This window comes from Podarcis bocagei (genome assembly GCF_964188305.1).
Source record: "Podarcis bocagei genome assembly, chromosome: 2".
Lineage (NCBI taxonomy): Eukaryota > Metazoa > Chordata > Lepidosauria > Squamata > Lacertidae > Podarcis > Podarcis bocagei.
Window position 1 is genome coordinate 111,426,733 of NC_138126.1, and position 20,991 is coordinate 111,447,723.

General features: G+C 46.9%; 1 protein-coding gene across 1 annotated transcript; it reads left to right on the forward strand.

Annotated features, from left to right (window-relative positions):
- Positions 1 to 1,372: 1,372 nt before the first annotated feature.
- MMP19 (matrix metallopeptidase 19) lies at positions 1,373 to 20,179 on the forward strand. Its single transcript, XM_081181437.1, has 9 exons — positions 1,373 to 1,698; positions 4,901 to 4,989; positions 5,499 to 5,629; positions 10,439 to 10,654; positions 12,808 to 13,053; positions 15,531 to 15,659; positions 16,538 to 16,702; positions 17,585 to 17,712; positions 19,177 to 20,179. Exons 1-9 carry the CDS (start codon positions 1,594 to 1,596, stop codon positions 19,402 to 19,404), a joined length of 1,437 nt encoding a protein of 478 aa, XP_081037563.1. The 5' UTR covers positions 1,373 to 1,593; the 3' UTR covers positions 19,405 to 20,179.
- The last annotated feature ends 812 nt before the right edge of the window (positions 20,180 to 20,991 follow it).

Below are 20,991 nucleotides of genomic sequence, written 5' to 3' on the forward strand. Positions count from 1 at the left end.
GCGCATCTCGCTTTATTGGCCGAGGGAGCCAGCGTACAGCTTCCGGGTCATGTGGCCAGCATGACTACGCTGCTTCTGGCGAACCAGAGCAGCACATGGAAACGCCGTTTACCTTCCCGCCGGAGTGGTACCTATTTATCTACTTGCACTTTGACATGCTTTCAAACTGCTAGGTTGGCAGGAGAAGGGACTGAGCAACGGGAACACACCCCGTTGTGGGGATTCGAACTGCCGACCTTCTGATCAGTCCTAGGCTGTGGTTTAACCCACAGCGTGGTTTAACCCACAGCGCCACCCGTGTCCCTTGAGACTCCTTAGGGCAGTGATAAAGCTGGATATCAAATCCAAACTCCTCCTCTTCTTCTTCCTCTTCTCCATTGCCTCTCGAGACAGACAGATGCCATCATCATCATCATTATTATTAAACATTACTTGACATTCTCAGAAGGTAAAATTACAATTCTTTGGTTTTCCAAAAGCAGTTTATGTGCTTCTTCACCGAGTGTAGATTTACCAAGCCAGATGTTGTCCCAAATCACAAACATAATAGCAGATAGGAATTCCTCACGCCCAAAAACACATTGCAGAAGAAATCTGCAAAAAATTAAGTTTCACCCCCTTAAGATGACATGCCCTGCTGGGGAGGCCTGTGTCCATACGGTGGTGCCAGCCTATCCCAGGCATAGGAAAACTTGGCCCTCCAGATGTTTTGGGACTTCAACTCCCATCATCCCTAGCTGACAGGACCAATGGTCAGGGATGATGGGAGTTGTAGTCCAAAACATCTGGAGGGCCGAGTTTGCCTAGGCCTGGCCTATCCAAAGCATTTCTGGGGAATAAGAAGCAAGTGAGATTTCCATAGCTCAAGGCCTTGACAGAATGTTATGCAGGTTTTATTCCTGGTACTTGTGCATCTATGAGTACAAACTGCAGGGAATTATCTGAATTCAACTGCAGAGATGGCAGTGGGCCAGGAGTGGGGGCCCTCCAGATGTTACAAAGTCCCGTCAGCTCTAGCCAGCATAGCCAATGGTCAGGGAAGATGGGAACAGTAGCCCCACATCTGGATGACCACAGATTTATCCATCCCTACAACAGGCCCTTGCAGCTGCAGAGACTCTCTTTTGCATTGTTTACTTTTTGGGGTGGGGGTGCACTACTTTTCTTGTGTCTCTAGATTGCAGGCCTTTATCTGAATCCCAATGAGACCCCAATGCCACCCTACAGGCCTGGTTATTAGCAGCCCTTGCAACAGGAGGGCTTGCAGGGAGTGTTTGCTCTACGAAGAGTTAATCTTCGCAGAGGGGGCTCCTCCAGGCTTTGCGGTTGCAACATGTTTGAGTTGGAAATGACTCACTCCTGCTGTTAGGAGATTTATAAACTTGAGAAAGCAGGGAGCGCAGATATGGATGGATGGAGGGAGCAGGGAGGGCAGAGCAAAGCTTGAGCCGCGGAGGGAGGAAGTGGAGAGAAAGAGCTCCAGCGCCGCTTTGGTTCCCTTCCAGCGAAAGCAGTTTCTGAAGAGCTCTGTGGAGTTTCCTGCAAGGAAGCGTTGCTCTGTGTTGCTGTCGAGGGTCTGCGGAGAAAGTGGACATGAGGCTGCCCCAGCTTCCGTTGCTGCTGCTGTTCCAGGTCTATGCTTTGATCTTCTCTTCCAAAGGTGCTGCTCTCAACCGAGCAGAGAAGAAGGAAGCCATGGTATGTAGGGCTTGGGTGGCCCTTCTAAGTCTATAGGCTGAGAAGTGGAGTCAGTGCATTTGCAGTGATGGGGGTCACACGGGAGAATGTGGACAAGCAGAGTAGGATTGTTCCTCAGCGGTGACCTACAACCCCAACCCCAGACTTTTCTGACTTTCTCCAGGCCTTCGGTCCTGGCAATTGAACCTTGAAACTTTCCTAGGTGCCTCCAGCCTTATCCGTGTCTCCTGGCTTATCTTGCAAAGCTTTGTTTAGTGCAAACTTTCCCCAGAAAGGGACAGGACGTCTGGAGGAAGATTTCCCTGGCCAAAAGAAACCCTCAACTGCCTGGGCCTCCCTGTAGCAGAAGGAACCAAGCAGAACATTTATGGGTGGGTGCGGTGGGCAATCATAACAGAAGCAAACCGCTTTGGCTGCTGTGCAGAAGATTGGCAAGGAGTTTCCACCCTTTGTGAGCTGTTTGTGGTGTGTTTGTGCGGGATGAGGAGAAGGAAAGCAGAGTCTCTCAGCTGTCCTAGTGCTGACTTCTCTTTTCCTTTTCCTTCTTCTTTTCCTTCACAGTTTTACTCTTGTTCCTTGAACCCAGCTTGCATTCTCCACTGTTCCCCCAACCTTGGGTTTGCTTCTGCTTAGCGAAAGGCTGTAGCTCATGGGAAGAACATCTCCCTTGCTTGCAGAATGTCCTAGGTTCATTCCCTGGAATCTCCTGTAGAGCTGGGAATTTTCCCTCCCTAAAACCCCCGAGAGTCCCTAGCAGTCAGTGCAGACAGGTGTGAGCTAGATGAACCAATGTTCTGGCTCATTATAAAGAGGGCAGCTTCCTGTATTCCTACCCTCTTCCAAAGAACCTCAAAATATATCTGTCTTATTCTCCTGAGACGTATGGTAGATTTTCTTGGCCAGGTGTCCTAATTCCTGAAACATCCATTCCCTTTGCAAGATTAAAAAAGGTAAAGGGACCCCTGACTATTAGGTCCAGTCGTGGCTGACTCTGGGGTTGCGGCGCTCATCTTGCTTTACTGGCCAAGGGAGCCGGCGTACAGCTTCCGGGGCATGTGGCCAGCATGACTAAGCCACTTCTGGCGAACCAGAGCAGCGCACGGAAATGCCATTTACCTTCCCGCTGGAGTGGTACCTATTTATCTACTTGCACTTTGAGGTGCTTTCAAACTGCTAGGTGGGCAGAAGCAGGGACTGAGCAACGGGAGCTCACCCCGTCACAGGGATTCGAACCACCTACCTTCTGATCGGCAAGCCCTAGGCTCTGTGGTTTAACCCACAGTGCCACCCGCATCCCTATTTGCAAGATTACCCAGCTGTTTTAGGCACCAAAAAAGTCTCTCTAAACCAAGGGCAAGTTAAAGAATGAGATATATTTGGGAAATGCTAGAAGGAAGACTTGATTCTTTCTCTGTGACCTATCCAAAGTGTGCTGCTGCTGCTTTGAACATGGAGACTTCCCTTTTTCTTTCTCTTTTTTACCCTTGGTGATGCCTTGCCTGTGTTAAAATGGTCATTTAACTGAGTCATTTGCCATGAGCAGAACTTGCAGCTTTGGCTGACATGGAGAAGGCTTGAAGTGGCATGTAGAAGGGCAGTTTTGGCTCATAGCAAACAAGTCAAGTAATAGCAGTCTTTCATGATTAGTGCGGGGGCAGGGGCGGGGAAGTAATCACCAGCAGAAGATTAAAAAAAAAGCAGCAGATTAGTTCTCCCCACCAGCTCTCAACCCACTGGATGTTACTTAGAATGGGATACAGAACCCCTCTGAAAGAAGAGTACAGCAAATGGGAATGTGGGGTCCAAAAAGGAAAACTGGACATTCTTTGTAAAGCAGTATTTATTGTGTAAAGCAGTATTTGTTGAGCTATGTGTCTGTTTTGTGCGAGATGGAGAAAGCCTTTGCAAGAATGAAGGGCAAAGCTACATCTTACGCTGGTGTTCCGTGCTTGGAACTTCCCATGTAATTTTCTTTTTCAGATAGCATCTGCTTGGTGTCCCAAATTCGATTTGGTTTGGGGACAGAGGTTCTAGCCCTTTGCCCCTGTACTGATCCACTGGTTTAAATCACCTCCCTGATCCCAGTGGCACAATGCAAAATTCATGGGAATTTAATTGTCTGTTTCAAAAGCGGAGTTGAGATTTAATTTAATTGTCTGTTTGATATACGGAATTGAGACGGACTCAGAAAGTTCTGGGAGAACGCCCTTAACAATTACAAACTCTTTAGAAGTAATAGGAAAGTCTGGGGTATCTGAAAGTATGTGGAGCTTGCTGAAAGACTAAGGTACCCTTTTGAAGAGTGAGGAGTTTGGGTATAATGTTTTGCCCATTGTTCCTGATCATCACCAGTTTTTCTTCTGTGAAATAATGATGCTTGCAACAGTTTCTTGGATTTCCAAATGCGCCACCAGGCAGAAAAAGTTTGAGGACCCCTGCCCTGTTGGATATGGGTGGGGAAATCTGTTTGGTTGTAGCAGCAGGCAGACCATAAATCAGGCATAGGCAAACTCGGCCCTCCAGATGTTTTGGGACTACAACTCCCATCATCCCTGACCACTGGTCCTGTTAGTTAGGGATGATGGGAGCTGTAGTCCCAAAACATCTGGAGGGCCGAGTTTGCCTATGCCTGCCATTGATCCAGTTGAGGAAAAGTGCAGAAAAACAAGTACTGTGCACATCATTGCAAAAGCAAGGAATGATGCCGTGACATTTGAGATTTCTATAGATGGAGGAGGGTTGCTGGCAGAGATGGCTGTGGCTAGCCTCTTATTTGCTGAGTAAGCATGGTAGTAGTTTGAGTTTCCCGACTCATGTCTAGAAAGGAGAAGCCGGGGCTTTTATGCTTAAGTGCTGGAGTGGAATCGGGCCTTTGGAGATGGAAATCAGGAGGATACATTGTTCCCATATTTAGCTATTAAGTGAGAATAAGGGACAACATGTACACATCTCTTGGCTCCAGACTAGCACAACCACATTCTGCTTAGTAGGTTTCCCTGTAAATAGAAGGGCAGGGAGCATATTTCAAGAGATATAAAGCACGGGGAAAGCCAGTGGTCTGTTGCCCACCCAGCAATACTCATTGCCCCAGAAGTTTGTCTCTTTACAAGAATGTCCATGTGGACCTCCTGCCCCGTTCTCTGAGAGACTGTGCCAATGAGTTGGGGCTGAGAGTTGGTTTTAACAAGTGTCATTATTTCAGGACTTCCTGCTGCAGTTCGGATACTTAGAGAAACCACTGGAGCAGTTCTCGAATGTCTTGACCGAAGAGGAGATCGAGAATGCTGTGAGGTAAAACTTGAGCCATGAGGTAAACGAAACAAGAAACACACAGCCCAACCCAAACAACAAGAGGAAACCATTACAAAGGCTTCGATTTGCCCTGCGAAGCATCTCATAATGACCCGGTTCCCACAACATGGTAGGGCTAGACCGTGGCTTATGCCACATTCCCACCATATATTTAAAGCACCATGAAACCACTTTAAACAGTCATGGCTTCCCTCGACCCCAAAGAATTCTGGGAGCTGTAGTTTGTTAAGGGTGCTGAGAATTGTTAGGAGACCCCTGTTCCCCCTCACAAAGCTACCATTCCTATAGTTCCCTGCTTTTAGTGAGAATATATGAATATGTGGGATCCCACGGCGTGGCTGGGGGCGAGCAAAGTGGCTGTGAACTCCTCTCTGGAAACCTGCACATTCGCACAGTCTCACCATGTTGCGCAAACCATCCGTCATGTCTGAACCACAGTTAAATGTTGACTTCTTCCCTTCTTGCTCCCCCAACTTCTGCCCCCTTAGGGCTTTCCAGCTTGCATCAGGACTACGTTCTACTGGACGTCTGGATGCAGCAACCCTCTCCCAGATGCGGCAGCCCCGCTGTGGTGTAGAAGACCCGTTCAACGAGAGGACCCTCAAATATCTACTCTTGGGTGAGCCTTCTTCAAACTGTTGAATTTGGGGCTGACAAGATGCTGGGCAAATGATCTCTCCTCCTGGCCGAAGCAGAGAGATGGATAGGGCTGAGGGAAGCTGGTGCGACGGCATTTCCCTAAAAAAGGAGTTCTCCTGCTGTGTGGATCTTTAAACAGAGAATTCTGCAGGTTGAAATGTTGGGATCAGAGGTCATAATAACACTGGGTTTGGAGCTGTCCTTATAGTGAACTATTCCAGTGGAGGGTTGAATGGACAGTGTGCTTCACAGGTGCTGCCGAGCTCATCTGTGCAAGAATTCTAGGAAGTAGATTTGTTAGTCCTTCAAATTGCTTTGTGTGGTCAGACTAGTGCCATGTAATAATAATAATAATTAATAATTAATAATAATAATAATAATAATAATAATAATAATAATAATAAAATTATTTATACCCTGCCCATCTGGCTGAGTTTCCCCAGCCACTCTGGGCGGCTCCCAATCAAGTGTTAAAAACAATACAGCATCAACTATTAAAAACTTCCCTAAACAGGGCTGCCTTCTGATGTCTTTTAAAGAGAAGAAAGCTGCTTATTTCCTTCACATCTGAAGGGAGGGCATTCCACAGGGCGGGTGCCACTACCAAGAAGGCCCTCTGTCTGGTTCCCTGTAACCTCACTTCTCGCAATGAGGGAACTGCCAGAAGGCCCTCGGTGCTGGATCTCAGTGTCTGGGCTGAACGATGGGGGTGGAGACACACCTTCAGGTATACTGGACTGAGGCCGTTTAGGGCTTTAAAGGTCAGCACCAACACTTTGAATTGTGCTCGGAAACGTACTGGGAGCCAATGCAGATCTCTCAGGACCGGTGTTATGTGGTCCTGGCGGCCAGTCTAGCTGCCGCATTCTGGATTAATTGCAGTTTCTGGGTCACATTCAAAGGTAGCCCTACGTAGAGCAATGAAACATATTGAAATCTATGGAACTTCTAAATGGAGGCCTACAGAATTATGGTATTCATTTACGAGCCAAACCCTGCCCTTGCCCAGAGATAGAGGGTTTTCTCTTAACTGTGCAGGAGGTATGGAGAAGCATACCTTCTCCTCTTGTTGTTTTTTCTCTTATACAAACTGCAACGCAAAACCCTGCTGTTATCCCAAGTCATCGCACTTGCCAGAGGGCCTGGGTAAAGTCATTTCTTCTCATTTGGAGAAGCTAAAAAATAATTTGAAAAATCAGCAGAGCCTTCTTGTACTTTTTAATGTTCATACACAGCCGTGGTGAGCTAGCAAGCATGTAGCTAATATCATAAGCAACTGATGAGCTGGCAAACAGATTTGTAGATGCCTTGAATAAGGTCTGTTTAGTGGTGGCCCCACAGTTTTGGAATGGCCTTGTCTTTGCTAGGTTTTTGGCAGCAGATGAAAGCTTCCTCCCACTTCTTTATAGGTGGTAATTAACTTGGGTTGCTGATTATTGGGTTGCTATAAAAAAATCAGCTGAATTTGATTTGTTTGTTGTTATTGTTTCTAGTTATGAAGATGCTCTTCTCATGGTGCGTTCCTTTTCTTGAGGGGGGCGGAAAGCAGCTAATACTTTTTAAAATAGCACAAAAGATATTTTCAATTTTTTCCCAGTTGGGAAATTGAGGCTAGACTTTCCCAAAGTGTTTCTGGGTAAACCGGAACTGGAACCCAACTCACTTAGGCCCAAACCTGAATCCCCATCCACCAGCTGAAACTGTGATTTCTGACATTATGGCCAACTTGGGTACCACTCAAGCCATGTGCCACTTGTTGCCATGTTATGCGCCAGCCAGTGTCATAGCCAGAAGTGGAGTCAAGGAAGATTTGACAAAGCTTGGATTAAGTCCTGCTAGCTGAGGACGTGCTCTGTAGCTTCCTGCTTGTAGAAAGTGGGTTATCTAATTAACCCGCCCCCGCTAAGAGAAGTTGGAATGTCTTATGCATTGTTCCATCCACACTGATGACGGTGACATGTAAAAACGCAGATTCAGCACTTGGCAAACAACCGAAGTCTGTGGTTTTCAAACTTTTTCTATCATCATGGGATTCTTGTCTGCTGAGAAACTGCAGCACATTGAAGAGGCATGTTCTGCAGCACAAACACATGTAGGGCAAAAGTCAGGTCTGTTCAGCCTCACTATTACCCAACTTTCAAGGACAAAGTCTCCTGCAGATCCACATTTCTAGGGAAGATCAGTAGCGGTGATCATGTATGGCTGAAAAAAAATGAGGGGTTGGCTTTCACCACCCAACTCCCCAAGACACTCTGAGTCTCCTACGTCCATGATTGGTGAGAGAAGAATCAACGGAGGTATTTTCTGTTGCAAGAGTCCCCTGCCCTTTGCAGGCCTGTTGTTGTTGTTTGGTTGTTTAGTCGTGCCCGACTCTTCGTGACCCCATGGACCAGAGCACGCCAGGCACTCCTGTCTTCCACTGCCTCCCGCAGTTTGGTCAAACTCATGCTGGTAGCTTCGAAAACACTGCCCAACCATCTCGTCCTCTGCCGTCCCCTTCTCCTTGTGCCCTCAATCTTTCCCAACATCAGGGTCTTTTCCAGGGAGTCTTCTCTTCTCACGAGGGGGCCAAAGTATTGGAGTCTCAGCTTCAGGATCTGTCCTTCCAGGGAGCACTCAGGGCTGATTTCTTTCAGAATGGATAGGTTTGATCTTCTTGCAGTCCATGGGACTCTCAAGAGTCTCCTCCAGCACCATAATTCAAAAGCATCAATTATTTGGCGATCAGCCTTCTTTATGGTCCAGCTCTAACTTCCATACATCACTACTGGGAGAACCATAACTTTAACTATACAGGCCTTTGTTGACAAGGTGATGTCTCTGCTTTTTAAGATGCTGTCTAGGTTTGTTATTGCTTTTCTCCCAAGAAGCAGGCGTCTTTTAATTTCGTGACTGCTGTCACCATCTGCAGTGAACCCAAGGAACCCAAGAAAGTAAAATCTCTCACTGCCTCCATTTCTTCTCCTTCTATTTGCCAGAAGACGATGGACCCAGTGGCCATGATCTTTGTTTTTTTGATGTTGAGCTTCAGACCATATTTTGCGCTCTCTTCTTTATAGCTTTAACTATACGAACCTTTGTTGGCAAGTAAACAACCTCAATTAGCTTCTGAAGCAGCGCAGAGTTTGCTGGGAAACAATTTTGAAATCCATTGAAGTTGGTGACACATTGGCCACAAGCAGTGATTTAAAAAAATAATAATAAGAGTCTCTGGAGGCAGAATGGGCATATAAACCAGCTCTGAGTCAAGAATGGGGGTCTGGAAATGACTGCAGTATCATGAATAAGACATGCAGCCGGATCATATTCAAACGTAAATCCCATTGATTTCCTTGGGACTCCCCTCCCCCCCCAGTAAGTCTGCATAAGGATGCAGGCTTAGTCAAAGAACTGTCTGGAACAAATTGAACTGCAACAAAATGTTGCAATGTGGAGTGTTCCTGTTTGTCCAGCCAGCCAACCAGCAAGCCATGACCTTTCTCAGGATACTCCATTTCCTTCCACCCGTTGTCTGTTTTCCCCAACTGTCCATGGCCAGTGAGCACGTTCTCTTCTTCACTGAACTGCTTGACCACCAAAAGCGTTTCCCCCATAAACGTTTTTTTTTTTTTTGTACTTCTGCAATCCTTGGAACGCCCTCAACCACCCAAGCCTCTTGTTACATCTCTCTTGTTGCTTGGATGCTGTAAGGTTTTCATGCTCTGAAAACCGGGCTCCCTATTAAGTAAAGAGTTTGTTACGCCTTCTCCCTGTAACTGTTGTAAACAAAAATCTGCCCTTTTCCCTTATGGGGTATCCAAGAGCCCATACAGAGTCCTTGCGTAAGTTCCCTATTGGTAGGAAAAAATAACAGAGGCCAACCAGAGAATATTGAGAAGCAAAGCAGCTAGTAAGCCTGATCTTTATTGATCTGTTGCAACAGGGTGCTCCCCTCACACACAGGAAAGGAGGAGGAACCCAGAACCCAGGTTTGTCCGCCCTTATATAGACATTTTAAATTTCCCGCCCTGGAGCTCAAGACCACCCCCAGAAACATCATCCCTACATCACAGAATGGGCGGTCTACAGCAGAAGTCCGAGTGGGTTGTTTACCTCCTGTCTGGCAAGTTACCTGTTAATGCTTACTTGATTGCATTGCCTGGGGAGCCTGGCCAGTCTTTTGTAATGATAAATACTTAGTTCCTGAGCCAGGTCACAGGCTCACACCCTATTCATATCTTAAATGTGCCCTTAAGACAGGATTTGTGAAGGAAAAGACAATGGGGAGGCTTTTCCATTTTCCAGGTCGGTCTTCCTGTGCTGATCTATGTAAATGCTTGGTTGGTACATTTATGAACATTTAACATATATCTAAGGCCTCAACATGGGACGCGGGTGGCGCTGTGGGTTAAACCACAGAGCCTAGGACTTGCCGATCAGAAAGTCGGTGGTTCGAATCCCCGTGACGGGGTGAGCTCCCGTTGCTCGGTCCCTGCTCCTGCCAACCTAGCAGTTCGAAAGCACGTCAAAGTGCAAATAGATAAATAGGTACCGCTCCGGCGGGAAGGTAAACGGCGTTTCCGTGTGCTGCTCTGGTTCGCTAGAAAGCGGCTTAGTCATGCTGGCCACATGCCAATAAAGCGAGATGAGCGCTGCAGCCCCAGAGTCGTCCACGACTGGACCTAATGGTCAGGGGTCCCTTTACCTTAAGACCTCAACATTCCTATCACATAACCCAGGCTAAGCTGTGACTTTCCTGGGATAAAAGCCCCAGTTTCTGACACCTCTTGCTCTGGGTCTCCCCCTGCAGGACGCTGGCGCAAAAAGCACTTGACCTACAGGATCTACAGCCACAGTGAGGATTTGGGGGCCACAGCCACACGCACTGCCATCCAGACAGCTTTCAAGTACTGGAGTGACGTGACCCGGCTCACCTTCCAGGAGGTGCGAAGCGGCCGTGCTGACATCCGCCTCTCCTTCCACGGCACTTCTACTTGGGGCTGCTCACGGCCCTTCGATGGGCCTGGTATGGACCCAAGCTTTGCTCTTGGGGGGTTGGGGAGTGACTTGGGGCGTAGAATAGGGCTGGCAAGGAGCAGGGATCTTGAAGTGGTGTGCCACAGGGAGGTGTGATCTGCTGTGCTGCAGGGATTGAATGGAGCGTCTACTGAGGGGATGTCAGGGGGTACCAGAAGCTGGAAGCATCAACAGGAGGTGCTTCGTGGTCAGGTGGAGTGATGGGAAGGAGGCACAGGAGAAGGTCCTTTCTTGTGCCAGAATGGGTTGACTTTAAAGTGATGCATCATCCCAAACTGGTTTGAACGAGAGCAGGCGCTGGCAAAAATCACGATGTGGGGGAAACCATGAAATTGGCCAATGCCTTCATCCTTATTTCAGACATCATGATATATATCGGTACATCGCAATGTTTTGTTGTTGATATATCACGATGTTGAAAACCAGATATCGCACAGCCCTACTTTAAAGCTGAGGTGGTTTCTTAAATCACAGGGAAGAATGGATTGGCCTAAATAGCTGATTCTGTTGTTCTGTGCTGCAGTGGGCTTGGAAAAGAAGCAAAGATTCATCCTTGTTGCATCTCACTCAATATGACCATTAGCATGTGCCTATCTATAGTTTATACAGGGCACTTTCACTAGATTTGGTATAGCTCTTTGCTACACAGGCGGGGTACAACACATCTGCATATATTATAATTATTATAGATCTTAGCTTAGTTTATCTTAGCTTAGCTTAGTTTAGCTTAGGACGCGGGTGGCGCTGTGGTCTAAACCACTGAGCCTCTTGGGCTTGCTGATCAGAAGGTTGGTGGTTCAAATCCCTGCGACGGGGTGAGCTCCCTTTTCTCAGTCCCAGCTCCTGCCAACCTAGCAATTCAAAAGCGCGCCAAAAAGTGCAAGTAGATACAGTGGTGCCTCGCAAGACGAAATTAATTCGTTCCGCAAGTTTTTTCTTCTTGCGAGTTTTTCGTCTTGCGAAGCACGGTTTCCCATAGGACTGCATTGAAAATCAATTAATGCGTTCCTAGGGAAACCGCCTTCAGACCAGGTCCGGGGACAGTCTGTCCCCCGACCTCTTCTGAAGGCTGGGGGGGGGGACAAGGGCTTTTCTTCCCACTGCCAGCCTTCAGAAGGCTGTTCTGAAGGCTGGCGGTGGGAAGAAAAGCCCTTCTTCCCACCTCCCGCCCCGCAAGCTCCGGGGACAGGAGGGCTTTGCTGTCGACCGCCAGCATTTTAAAAGCCCCTGCTGTCCCAGGGTGATTTTAAAATGCTGGCGGGCGGGAGCGAAGCCTCCGCTGTCCCGGGGAGATTTTAAAATGCTGGGGGTCGGCAGCGAACGCTTCGCTCCCGCCCGCCAGCATTTTAAGATCGCCCGGGGCAGCGGAGACTTCTCTGCTGTCCCGGGGAGATTTTAAAATGCTGGGGGTCGGCAGCGAACGCTTCGCTCCCGCCCGCCAGCATTTTAAGATCGCCCGGGGCAGCGGAGAAGTCTCCGCTGTCCCGGGAAGGCAGGCGGGGGGGGGGGAGCAAAGACTTTTGCCTCCCGCCGGCCTTCAGAAGAGGTCCAGGACCTCTTCTGAAGGCTGGCTGTGGGCGAAAGTCTTTGCTCCTGACCGCCAGCAATTTAAAACAGGTCCCCGGAGATTTCCCTATGGGCTTTCGTCTTGCGAAGCAAGTCCATAGGGAAATTCGTCTTGCGAAGCGCCTCCAAAACAGAAAACCCTTTCGTCTTGCGGGTTTTCCGTCTTGCGAGGCATTCGTCTTGCGGGGTACCACTGTAAATAGGTACTGCTCCGGCGGGAAGGTAAATGGTGTTTCCGTGCGCTGCTCTGGTTTTGCCAGAAGCGGCTTAGTCATGCTGGCCACATGACCTGGAAAAACTGTCTGCGGACAAATGCTGGCTCCCTCGGCCTGTAAAGCGAAATGAGCGCCACAACCCCAGAGTCATCTGCGACTGGACCTGTCAGGGGTCCATTACCTTTACCTTTTTAGCTTAGTTTATTTTAGCTTCGCTTCGCTTGGTTTAGCTTAGCTTAGTTTAGCATAGTTTTGCTTGGTTTAGCTTAGGTTTAGGTTTAGGTTTAGCTTAGCTTAGCTTAGCTTAGTTTGCAAGAGCTTCTCGCACAGCTCTCAACCCGCCTTCCTTTATCTTCCTCAGGACATGTCCTGGCCCATGCTGACATCCCTGAGTTAGGCACAGTTCACTTTGATTCCGATGAGCACTGGACAGAAGGGACCTCGCGCGGCGTCAACCTGCGCATCATTGCTGCCCATGAGATTGGCCATGCTCTGGGGCTGGGCCATTCCCGGCAACCGGGTGCCCTCATGGCTCCCGCCTACAGCGGTTACCGCCTGCGCTTCCGACTGCACCGCGACGACATCGAAGGCATCCAGGCCCTTTATGGTACGGACTGGGGTACCATATTGGTATGGACTGGGGTACCCTTTATGGTACAGACTGGGGTATTTTTAAAAGGCGATACTAAATTTGAGGAATGCGTAGACAAAAAATTTAAATACGGATGATTGTCAGAGAAGCTGAGGGAAGTTCAAAAGATGAAAATATGTTATTTGGGAATTTGATTGGAGATATTTGTGTAAAATTTAATAAAAATCTATTCCAAAAAAAAAAAAAATGGTACGGACTGGGGGAGGGTTACAAAGCACAGCCCACCAATGTTCCCCTTTTGTTTTGCAAACCTGCGCCCCTTGCTTTGAATGCGATGGGAGCAGATCTGGGTTTAAACAACTGACACCTAATTTGGCCCTCAGGTCTTTCCATCTTGCGGGCCTCAGGCACTTGACTGAGGTGTGCCATAAAGCCAGGGAAGGGTCTTGGGAATCAAGGCTGGAGGAAGATGTGAAGTCCTTGGGGCCAGATAATGTGTGTTCCCTGTCTCTTCTACACCTGCCAGTTGCCTATGCCTCATTTGGGTCATTGGGAGCCTCCCAGAGTCCAGCTAAAAAGCAATCCAAGTATATCAAAGTCATGAAAATAATACTTTTTTTTGTTTTAAAACAACCCGGTTCTCTGTATTGTAATACAGTGGTACCTTGATTCTCAAAAGTACCGTATTTTTTGCTCTATAAGACTCACTTTTCCCCTCCTAAAAAAGTAAGGGGAAATGTGTGTGCGTCTTACTGCGCAGCACTGTGTATGTGCTTTCACTGCGCAGCGACCCCTCTTGCTGTTCTGGCTTCTGAGATTCAGAATATTTTTTTTCTTGTTTTCCTCCTCCAAAAACTAGGTGCGTCTTGTGGTCTGGTGCGTCTTATAGAGCGAAAAATACGGTAATCTGTTCTGGAAGTTCGTTCGACTCCCGAAACCTTTTGAAAACAAATTGGCTGCAGGAGCGTTGGACGTTCGAAAAACGTTTGAAAGACATTTGAAAAACGTTCAAAAACCGGAACACTTACTTCTGGGTTTTCGGCGTTCGGGAGCCAATTTGTTCATCAACTAAGCCGTTTAAGAACCAAGGTTCCACTGTATTCCTTAATTTGTAAAGTGCTGTGAGGTTTTATAGCAGTGTAGACATATTTTTAAAATGATGATGAATTACATTTAAAATAAACGTTTAAATGAAGCCGGGGGAGGATATGCTCTATAGACATATTATTCTTATCCTCCACCCAAACCCCACCCCATTTTAATGCACAATGAGTGCAAGTTTGTCTTTGAGGCAGCTGTTTTTCCAAAGGTGTGGTGTCCACGTAGAAAATATGTATGGTCGGCCCTCGTGACAAACTATTAAGTGATAATCCTAAACCTTCAAAGAAATGGTTCTGCCTTTCCTCTGGATCACCCCCTGCCCCAATTCCATCACTCATTTCCTCTCTCTGCATCCCACCACCCCACCCACGGCTGCCTTCATGCTCTGTTTCGTGCTCTGTATACCCTAGCAACAGGGAGGCCTGTTCCTAATTATGAGAGGCTTGGGCCTGTTTTCAAATCATGAGGCGGGCCGCTGCTCTCTAGGGGAGGTGCGGACAGTTGCCAGGTAACACCAGAACGTCTTCCTGATCCTTCCTCAAGTAGGTTCTGGGTGGGTTAGGAGGCAAAACGCCAACTTGTCAATCCAGTGCCAAGGAATCAGTAGCCGGCCAAGAATTCCACCCTCTTTCTCACCCCAATTATTTCCCTTCCTTTAATATATATGACTTCTCAATTTTATGCATTTTAATAATTTTACAATCATTTTAACCATTCGAAACTTGACTTCCTCCCCCCTTTCTTCAGTTTCTCTCTCTCTCTCTCTCTCTCTCTCTCTCTCTCTCTCTCTCTCTCTCTCTGCATATTCCAAATTAACTTAATCATTTATTCATCTACTTTAAACGTATACTCTTATAAAACTGCAGGTTATTACAATAATCCTGCCAATATCCGTAGCTGTTTAAAGTTTGTTTGTAAATATTCAATAAACCGTTTCCATTCTTTTATTTTTTAAAAAAGTTGTTATCTTGATTTCCTGTTTTTCCAGTAAGTTTCGCCATTTCTGCATATTTCATAAGTTTTTGTCTCCTTTCTTCTTTCGTCAGAACTTCTTCTTTCCATTTTTTTGCAAATAACATTCTTGCCGCTGTAGCCGCATACGTGAATAAATTTCTGTACAGTTTGGGTAGTTCTGCCCCTGTAGTTCCCAAAAGGAAAGATTCTGTCTTTTTTTTACAAATGTTATTTTAAACATCTTTTTCAATTCATTATATATCATTTCGCAGTAAGCTTTAACCTTGCCACAAGACCACCTCATAGGATAAAAAGAAACCTTCTTTCTCTTTCCATTTCCAACACTTTTACAATTATTTCCCTTCCTTTTTCTTTTTTCTTTTTGGTGGAGATGCTGGGCACCCAAAAATAATTCCCTTCCTTATATTTACCTGCAGGCAAGAAGACCATCCCAACGACATCAACGACAGTGACTTCACCTGCCCACAGTACTGTCCCGGCTGTTTCACAGAAGCCTAGTAAAATCCCTAACCCATGCAAAGATGGACTGGATGCTATCATGCTAGGTAAGGCCCCTTCCTCACTCCAACCCCTAAATCCAAGCACCACCACCTTCCAGAACATACTCCACCCATCCCAGGTTTGCATAAATGGATGTCTCCCCGGTATCCCTTTCTAGCTGGCTATATGATGTTTCATTATACAGTGGTACCTTGATTCCCAAACTTGATCCGTTCCAGAAGTCTATTCCAAAACCAAGGTGTGCTTTCCCATAGAAAGTAATGCAAAACAGATTAATTAATTCGTTCCAGACTTTTAAAAACAACCCCCAAAACAGCAATTTAACATGAATTTTACTATCCAATGAGACCATTGATCCATAAAATGAAAGCAATAATCAATGTACTGTACTATAAAATAAATAATACAGTATTGTAGATGATAAACATCAAAATTAATCCCCCCCCCCTTATGTGCACTGATTATAGTCATTGTTTGGATGGGGGGCTTTTATACATTTCTGCAGTCACAAAATCAACCAATCAGTTGCAAAAACTGATTTTGTGACACACAGTCACAAAAACAAGTCACAAAAACGAAGTCACAAGCCACAGTCAAAAAAACGGAGTCTCATTCCGTCTGAGACTCAGGAAACACCGTGACAGAAAATGAGGCCTCCATTGGGGATAGCAACGGAACTGACGATTCACCTTCCTAGAGAAGAAACTATTTTATTTTTTTACATTTTTAGTTTCTTCTCCCGTTAGATTCACAAAATGTTTAGGGGTATGCGTCCCCCCCAGGAAAAAAAGCACTGGATTTATGAATGAACACATGCAAAACTGACTCAAAGCAGAAACACACCCCTTTCAGGACTAAAAAGATTAGCATGCTAGATTCCCACTTTTTAACATTTGGTCCATCTCTTCTGCACCTTGCCTAGGGCCCTATGACAAGACTTACGCTTTCCGTGGCGATTATGTGTGGACGGTGACAGACTTTGGTACCAACCCACCCATGAAGATCTCGGCGCTGTGGAAGGGGCTGCCTGGGGGGCTGGATGCAGCGGTATATTCTCCCCGAACTGGGCGCACTTACTTCTTCAAAGGTCTGTGGGTCTGAGAGTTGAGAAATAAGCTTCCCGCTTCCCTAAATGATCTAAACCTGGTCCTTTGGAAAGAGATTGTGACTATGATTATTACGCCAAAGGCCGTGTACCTCTGCAGATGCGGCTCTTCTTTGTCTTGATCAGCTGTGTGCAACTCAAAAGCGTTGGTGGTGACCTTTAAATCCTAAACAGTCTCAGCTCAGTAGACCTGAAGGAACGTCTCCACCCCCATCGTTCTGCCCGGACACTGAGGTCCAACTCCAAGGGCCTTCTGGCGGTTCCCTCACTGCAAGAAGCAAAGCTACAGGGAACCAGGCAGAGGGCCTTCTCGGTAGTGGCACCTGCCCTGTGGAATGCCCTCCCATCAGATGTCAAAGAAATAAACAACTATCTGACTTTTAGAAGACATCTGATGTCAAGAAAATAAACAACTATCTGACTTTTAGAAGACATCTGAAGGCAGCCCTGTTTAGGGAAGTTTTTAATGTTTGATGTTTGAATCGTGTTTTTAATATTCTGTTGGGAGCCATCCAGAGTGGCTGGGGGAATAAATAATTTATTTTTATTATTATTATTATTATTATTATTATTATTATTATTATTATTATTATTCCCTTTTTTTCTCCCACAAGCCCCAAACGGCCAACCAGCCTTTCTCAACCTATGGGTGCCCAGATGTTGAACTACAACTCCCATCACCCCTAGCTAGCAAGGCCAGAGCTCAGGGATGATGGGAGTTGTAGTCCAACAACAGCTGGGGACCCACAGGTTGATAACTGCTTACGCCTCTGACACAGATTGCATTTGTATTGCCAGCTTTTAGTCAGCTGGTGTGTTATCCTCGCATTGCCTCCTTATTAATTCATGTCACTCTGGCTACAGGTATTAAACTGTGGCGTTACCGGGGATTTAAGCTGGATCCTGGCTATCCCAAACCCCTCACCCGCATCCCAGCTAAGATAGATGCTGCCCTCTACTGGCCTCAAAACAAGAAGATCTTCATCTTTAAGGTAAACTGCAATAATAACCATTGCCATACATTATCCCTTACGCTATCCAGACATGTAGAACGCAGACGTGTGTTTTAATCTCTCTCTTTTTGCTTATTGTCAAGTTTAATTATCTTTTGAACATATTTAAATGCCTGGTTTTAATGGTCTTTTGTTGTTAATATAATATTTTAGGGTTTTGGTGGGGGTTTTTTTTGTACAGTGGTACCTCGGGTTAAGTACTTAATTCGTTCCGGAGGTCTGTACTTAACCTGAAACTGTTCTTAACCTGAAGCACCACTTTAGCTAATGGGGCCTCCCGCTGCCAGAGCACGATTTTTGTTCTCATCCTGAAGCAAAGTACTTAACCTGAAGCACTATTTCTGAGTTAGCGGAGTGTGTAACCTGAAGCGTATGTAACCTGAAGCGTATGTAACCCGAGGTACCACTATAAACGGCTTAGAGGTTTTATCACAATAAAGCGGTATATGAATGTTGTGAAATAAACCTAAGGGACGGACGACTATTGGCTAGTATTGAGCCAGGAATAATCTCAACAAATGGGCTGCCGAGGAGCAGAATGTGAGCAGGGGGACAAATAATAGAAAATTTGGGCAAATGAATGATTAGGATGTAGGGATATTGGCCTTGAAGTCACAACAGTGTTCGTTCTGTGCTGTTTAAATACTCCTTTCCTCTGATCCATGTGGCACCTTTCATGTCCCAATTCACTGGCATTTACTTGGGAGGGGAGGGGTAGAAAGAAGCAGGAATTCCCTAGGCCCCAAGGCATTGTGGGAGATTTTTGAGGGGACATAATGGGCACAACAGATGCTCTCAGAGTATGAGCCTTGACAGGTGGATGCTAGCTTTGAGGTGATGAGAGACATAAGGGAAGGGTGTGGAGATGGATTGAGTACTCTCTGTAGGAACAGGCAGAAATCAACAGAGGGAAGAGGGGATCACACTGTTCTAGCAGTGGCAAAATAGCCAGTAACATCTATTTATGGCTCCCAAGACAATGGGAGGTTAGGGTGATCACTGCCCGCTTTCTGGCTGAATGGTTTTCTTGTTTGCCTTTCCAGCAGCACGTTTTTAAACAGTAATAAAAAGCCTTTTGCTCAGAACAGTTTCACATACACTTTTTCATGTCCAGTGGTGACTTTCACCTCAAAAGGGAAAAGTTAGGAGATGATAGATTGATAGATAGATATAGATCATAGATAGATAGATGGGTAGATAGATCTCTTAGTTTCTTATCTCTCTGGGGAACACCAGAGGAAATGGAACAACCTTTAGAAGTCATCTGAAAGCAGCCCTGTATAGGGACGTTTTAAATGTTTAGTGTTTTGTTATGTTTTTCTGTATGCTGGAAGCCACCCAGAAGGTCTTGGGCAGCCCAGTCAGATGGGTGGGGTACAAATAATAAAATTATTGTTACTATTATTACTGGGGAAAGTGCAATCATTCCTCTTTTTTCCCTAGGGCACGGGCTACTGGCAATGGGACGAACTGGGAAGCCACTTCTCCACTCTCCCCAGGAAAATCTCCAGCCTTTTCTCAGGGGCGCCATCACACCTGGACGCCGCGTTCACCTGGGAGAACGGCAAAGTCTACTTTTTCAAGGGCGGCATCTACTGGAGACTCAACGACCAACTGAGAGTAGACCGGGGCTACCCACTGAGCACAGCCGAGCGCTGGATGAACTGCTAACGCTGGCAACGATGCCCTGGCGCACTTCCCAGGACTGGCACAGGTGTGCCGATTAGACAGCACACAACTATTGTTAACAGACCCAGCAGTGACGCCTAGAGGTGGTGTGTCGGAACAGCAACTCTTCTGGAAAGAACTAAGCTTGGGAGAGCTGGAGCAAAACTTAATTACTGTTCCTGCTGTGCATTTATCTTTTCAGTGCTGGACATCATAAACATCCCCCTTTACCTTGGCATCAGCATGGGTGGCAGAAGGGACCCAACTGACTTCAGGACACAGGGAGCCTTGGTTGGGGGGCATGGGGTGTGTGCCTAAGTGTCTTGCCTCAATGTGAGAAGACAGTAGAAGAGTTCAAAGCTGAAGACGGGGTTTCCCCTGTTTTTGTAAGATTTGAAGGGGGTAGGTATGATACGGGCACCATTGCTCACCAACCGGCCTGTAAGTTTGGGTGGCAGAGTACTGACTGCTCACTTTTATCTCAATCAGTAGAAGAGCTAGCTGTTCATTTTTTAAAAAATAAATAAAAATATAATTAGGACGACATTTTTAGGGAAAGGGTCTGGCATACCCACTAAGGGCAGAGGGCTGGTCCTTGCGCCAAACACACACACACACATGATTTCTGTGGCAGACCCAGAGGGTTATTACTGACTGTATTCCATGTGATCTTGTGTATCTAGCAATATGAATGACACCTCCAGTTTGCAGGGCTTAAATGGCACTCGTGCCATATTTACTCAGCCCACAATAAAAGGGATATGTGTCCCTCGCCCCACTCTCTCTTTTCCTTCAAGAATTCAGAATCCTTTAAGCCAGTGGTTTTCAACCAGTGTGCTGTGGCACCCTGGGGTGCCTTGAATGACAGTCATGGGTGTCGCAGGCAACACTGGCCTCTGTCCCTCTTTCCTTCCCTCCCTCCTCTGATGCCCTCTCACATCTCTGCCTCCCAAAGGCTTGCACGGCCCAGGTGAATCGTGCTTCTGGGGCTGGCTAGGGGGTGCTTCCCAGGCCCCTGTGGGGCAGTGTGAGGAGGCACTTCTCTTTGGGGCAGCTCAGAGACCAGGGGCAGCAGCTGCAACTGCCCAGAGGACTCCCAAGGAGAAGGGAGAGGAGGCTGAGGGAACACTTCACAAAAGAGGGTGTTCAAAAAGCGGTTGGGGGCTGCCGGCTCTGCAGGCAAGGGGTGGCGTAACTGGGCTCCTGAGCCCCACAGGGGTGCCGCAGAAAGAACGTTGGTCAAGGGAGCCATGGACTCAAAAAGGTTGAAAATCTGTGCTTTAAGCAATATTCTACCCCACCACCAAATGCAGTGATGAGAAACCTGTAGCCCTCCATATGTTGTTGAACCCCACCTCCCCTAATCCCTGACCATGGGCCTGCTGGTATGGCAATTGAGCTGGGGGGGGGGTGGCACACAAATTTGCTATCTCTGCTGTAAAAGTTCCTGCATGTGTATCAGTGTTGGTGCTTATCTTTATTAAAGGTAAAGGTACCCCTGCCCGTACGGGCCAGTTGTGTCCGACTCTAGGGTTGCGCGCTCATCTCGCTCAAGAGGCCGGGAGCCAGCGCTGTCCAGAGACACTTCCG

Excerpts from the sequence above, each read along its gene's own strand:
- MMP19 (XM_081181437.1), top strand. The coding sequence starts at position 1,594 with ATGAGGCTGCCCCAGCTTCCGTTGCTGCTGCTGTTCCAGGTCTATGCT. Across the intron at positions 5,630-10,438 it reads CCTCAAATATCTACTCTTGG|GACGCTGGCGCAAAAAGCAC; the intron begins GTGAGCCTTCTT and ends CTCCCCCTGCAG. Across the intron at positions 13,054-15,530 it reads AGGCATCCAGGCCCTTTATG|GCAAGAAGACCATCCCAACG; the intron begins GTACGGACTGGG and ends ATTTACCTGCAG.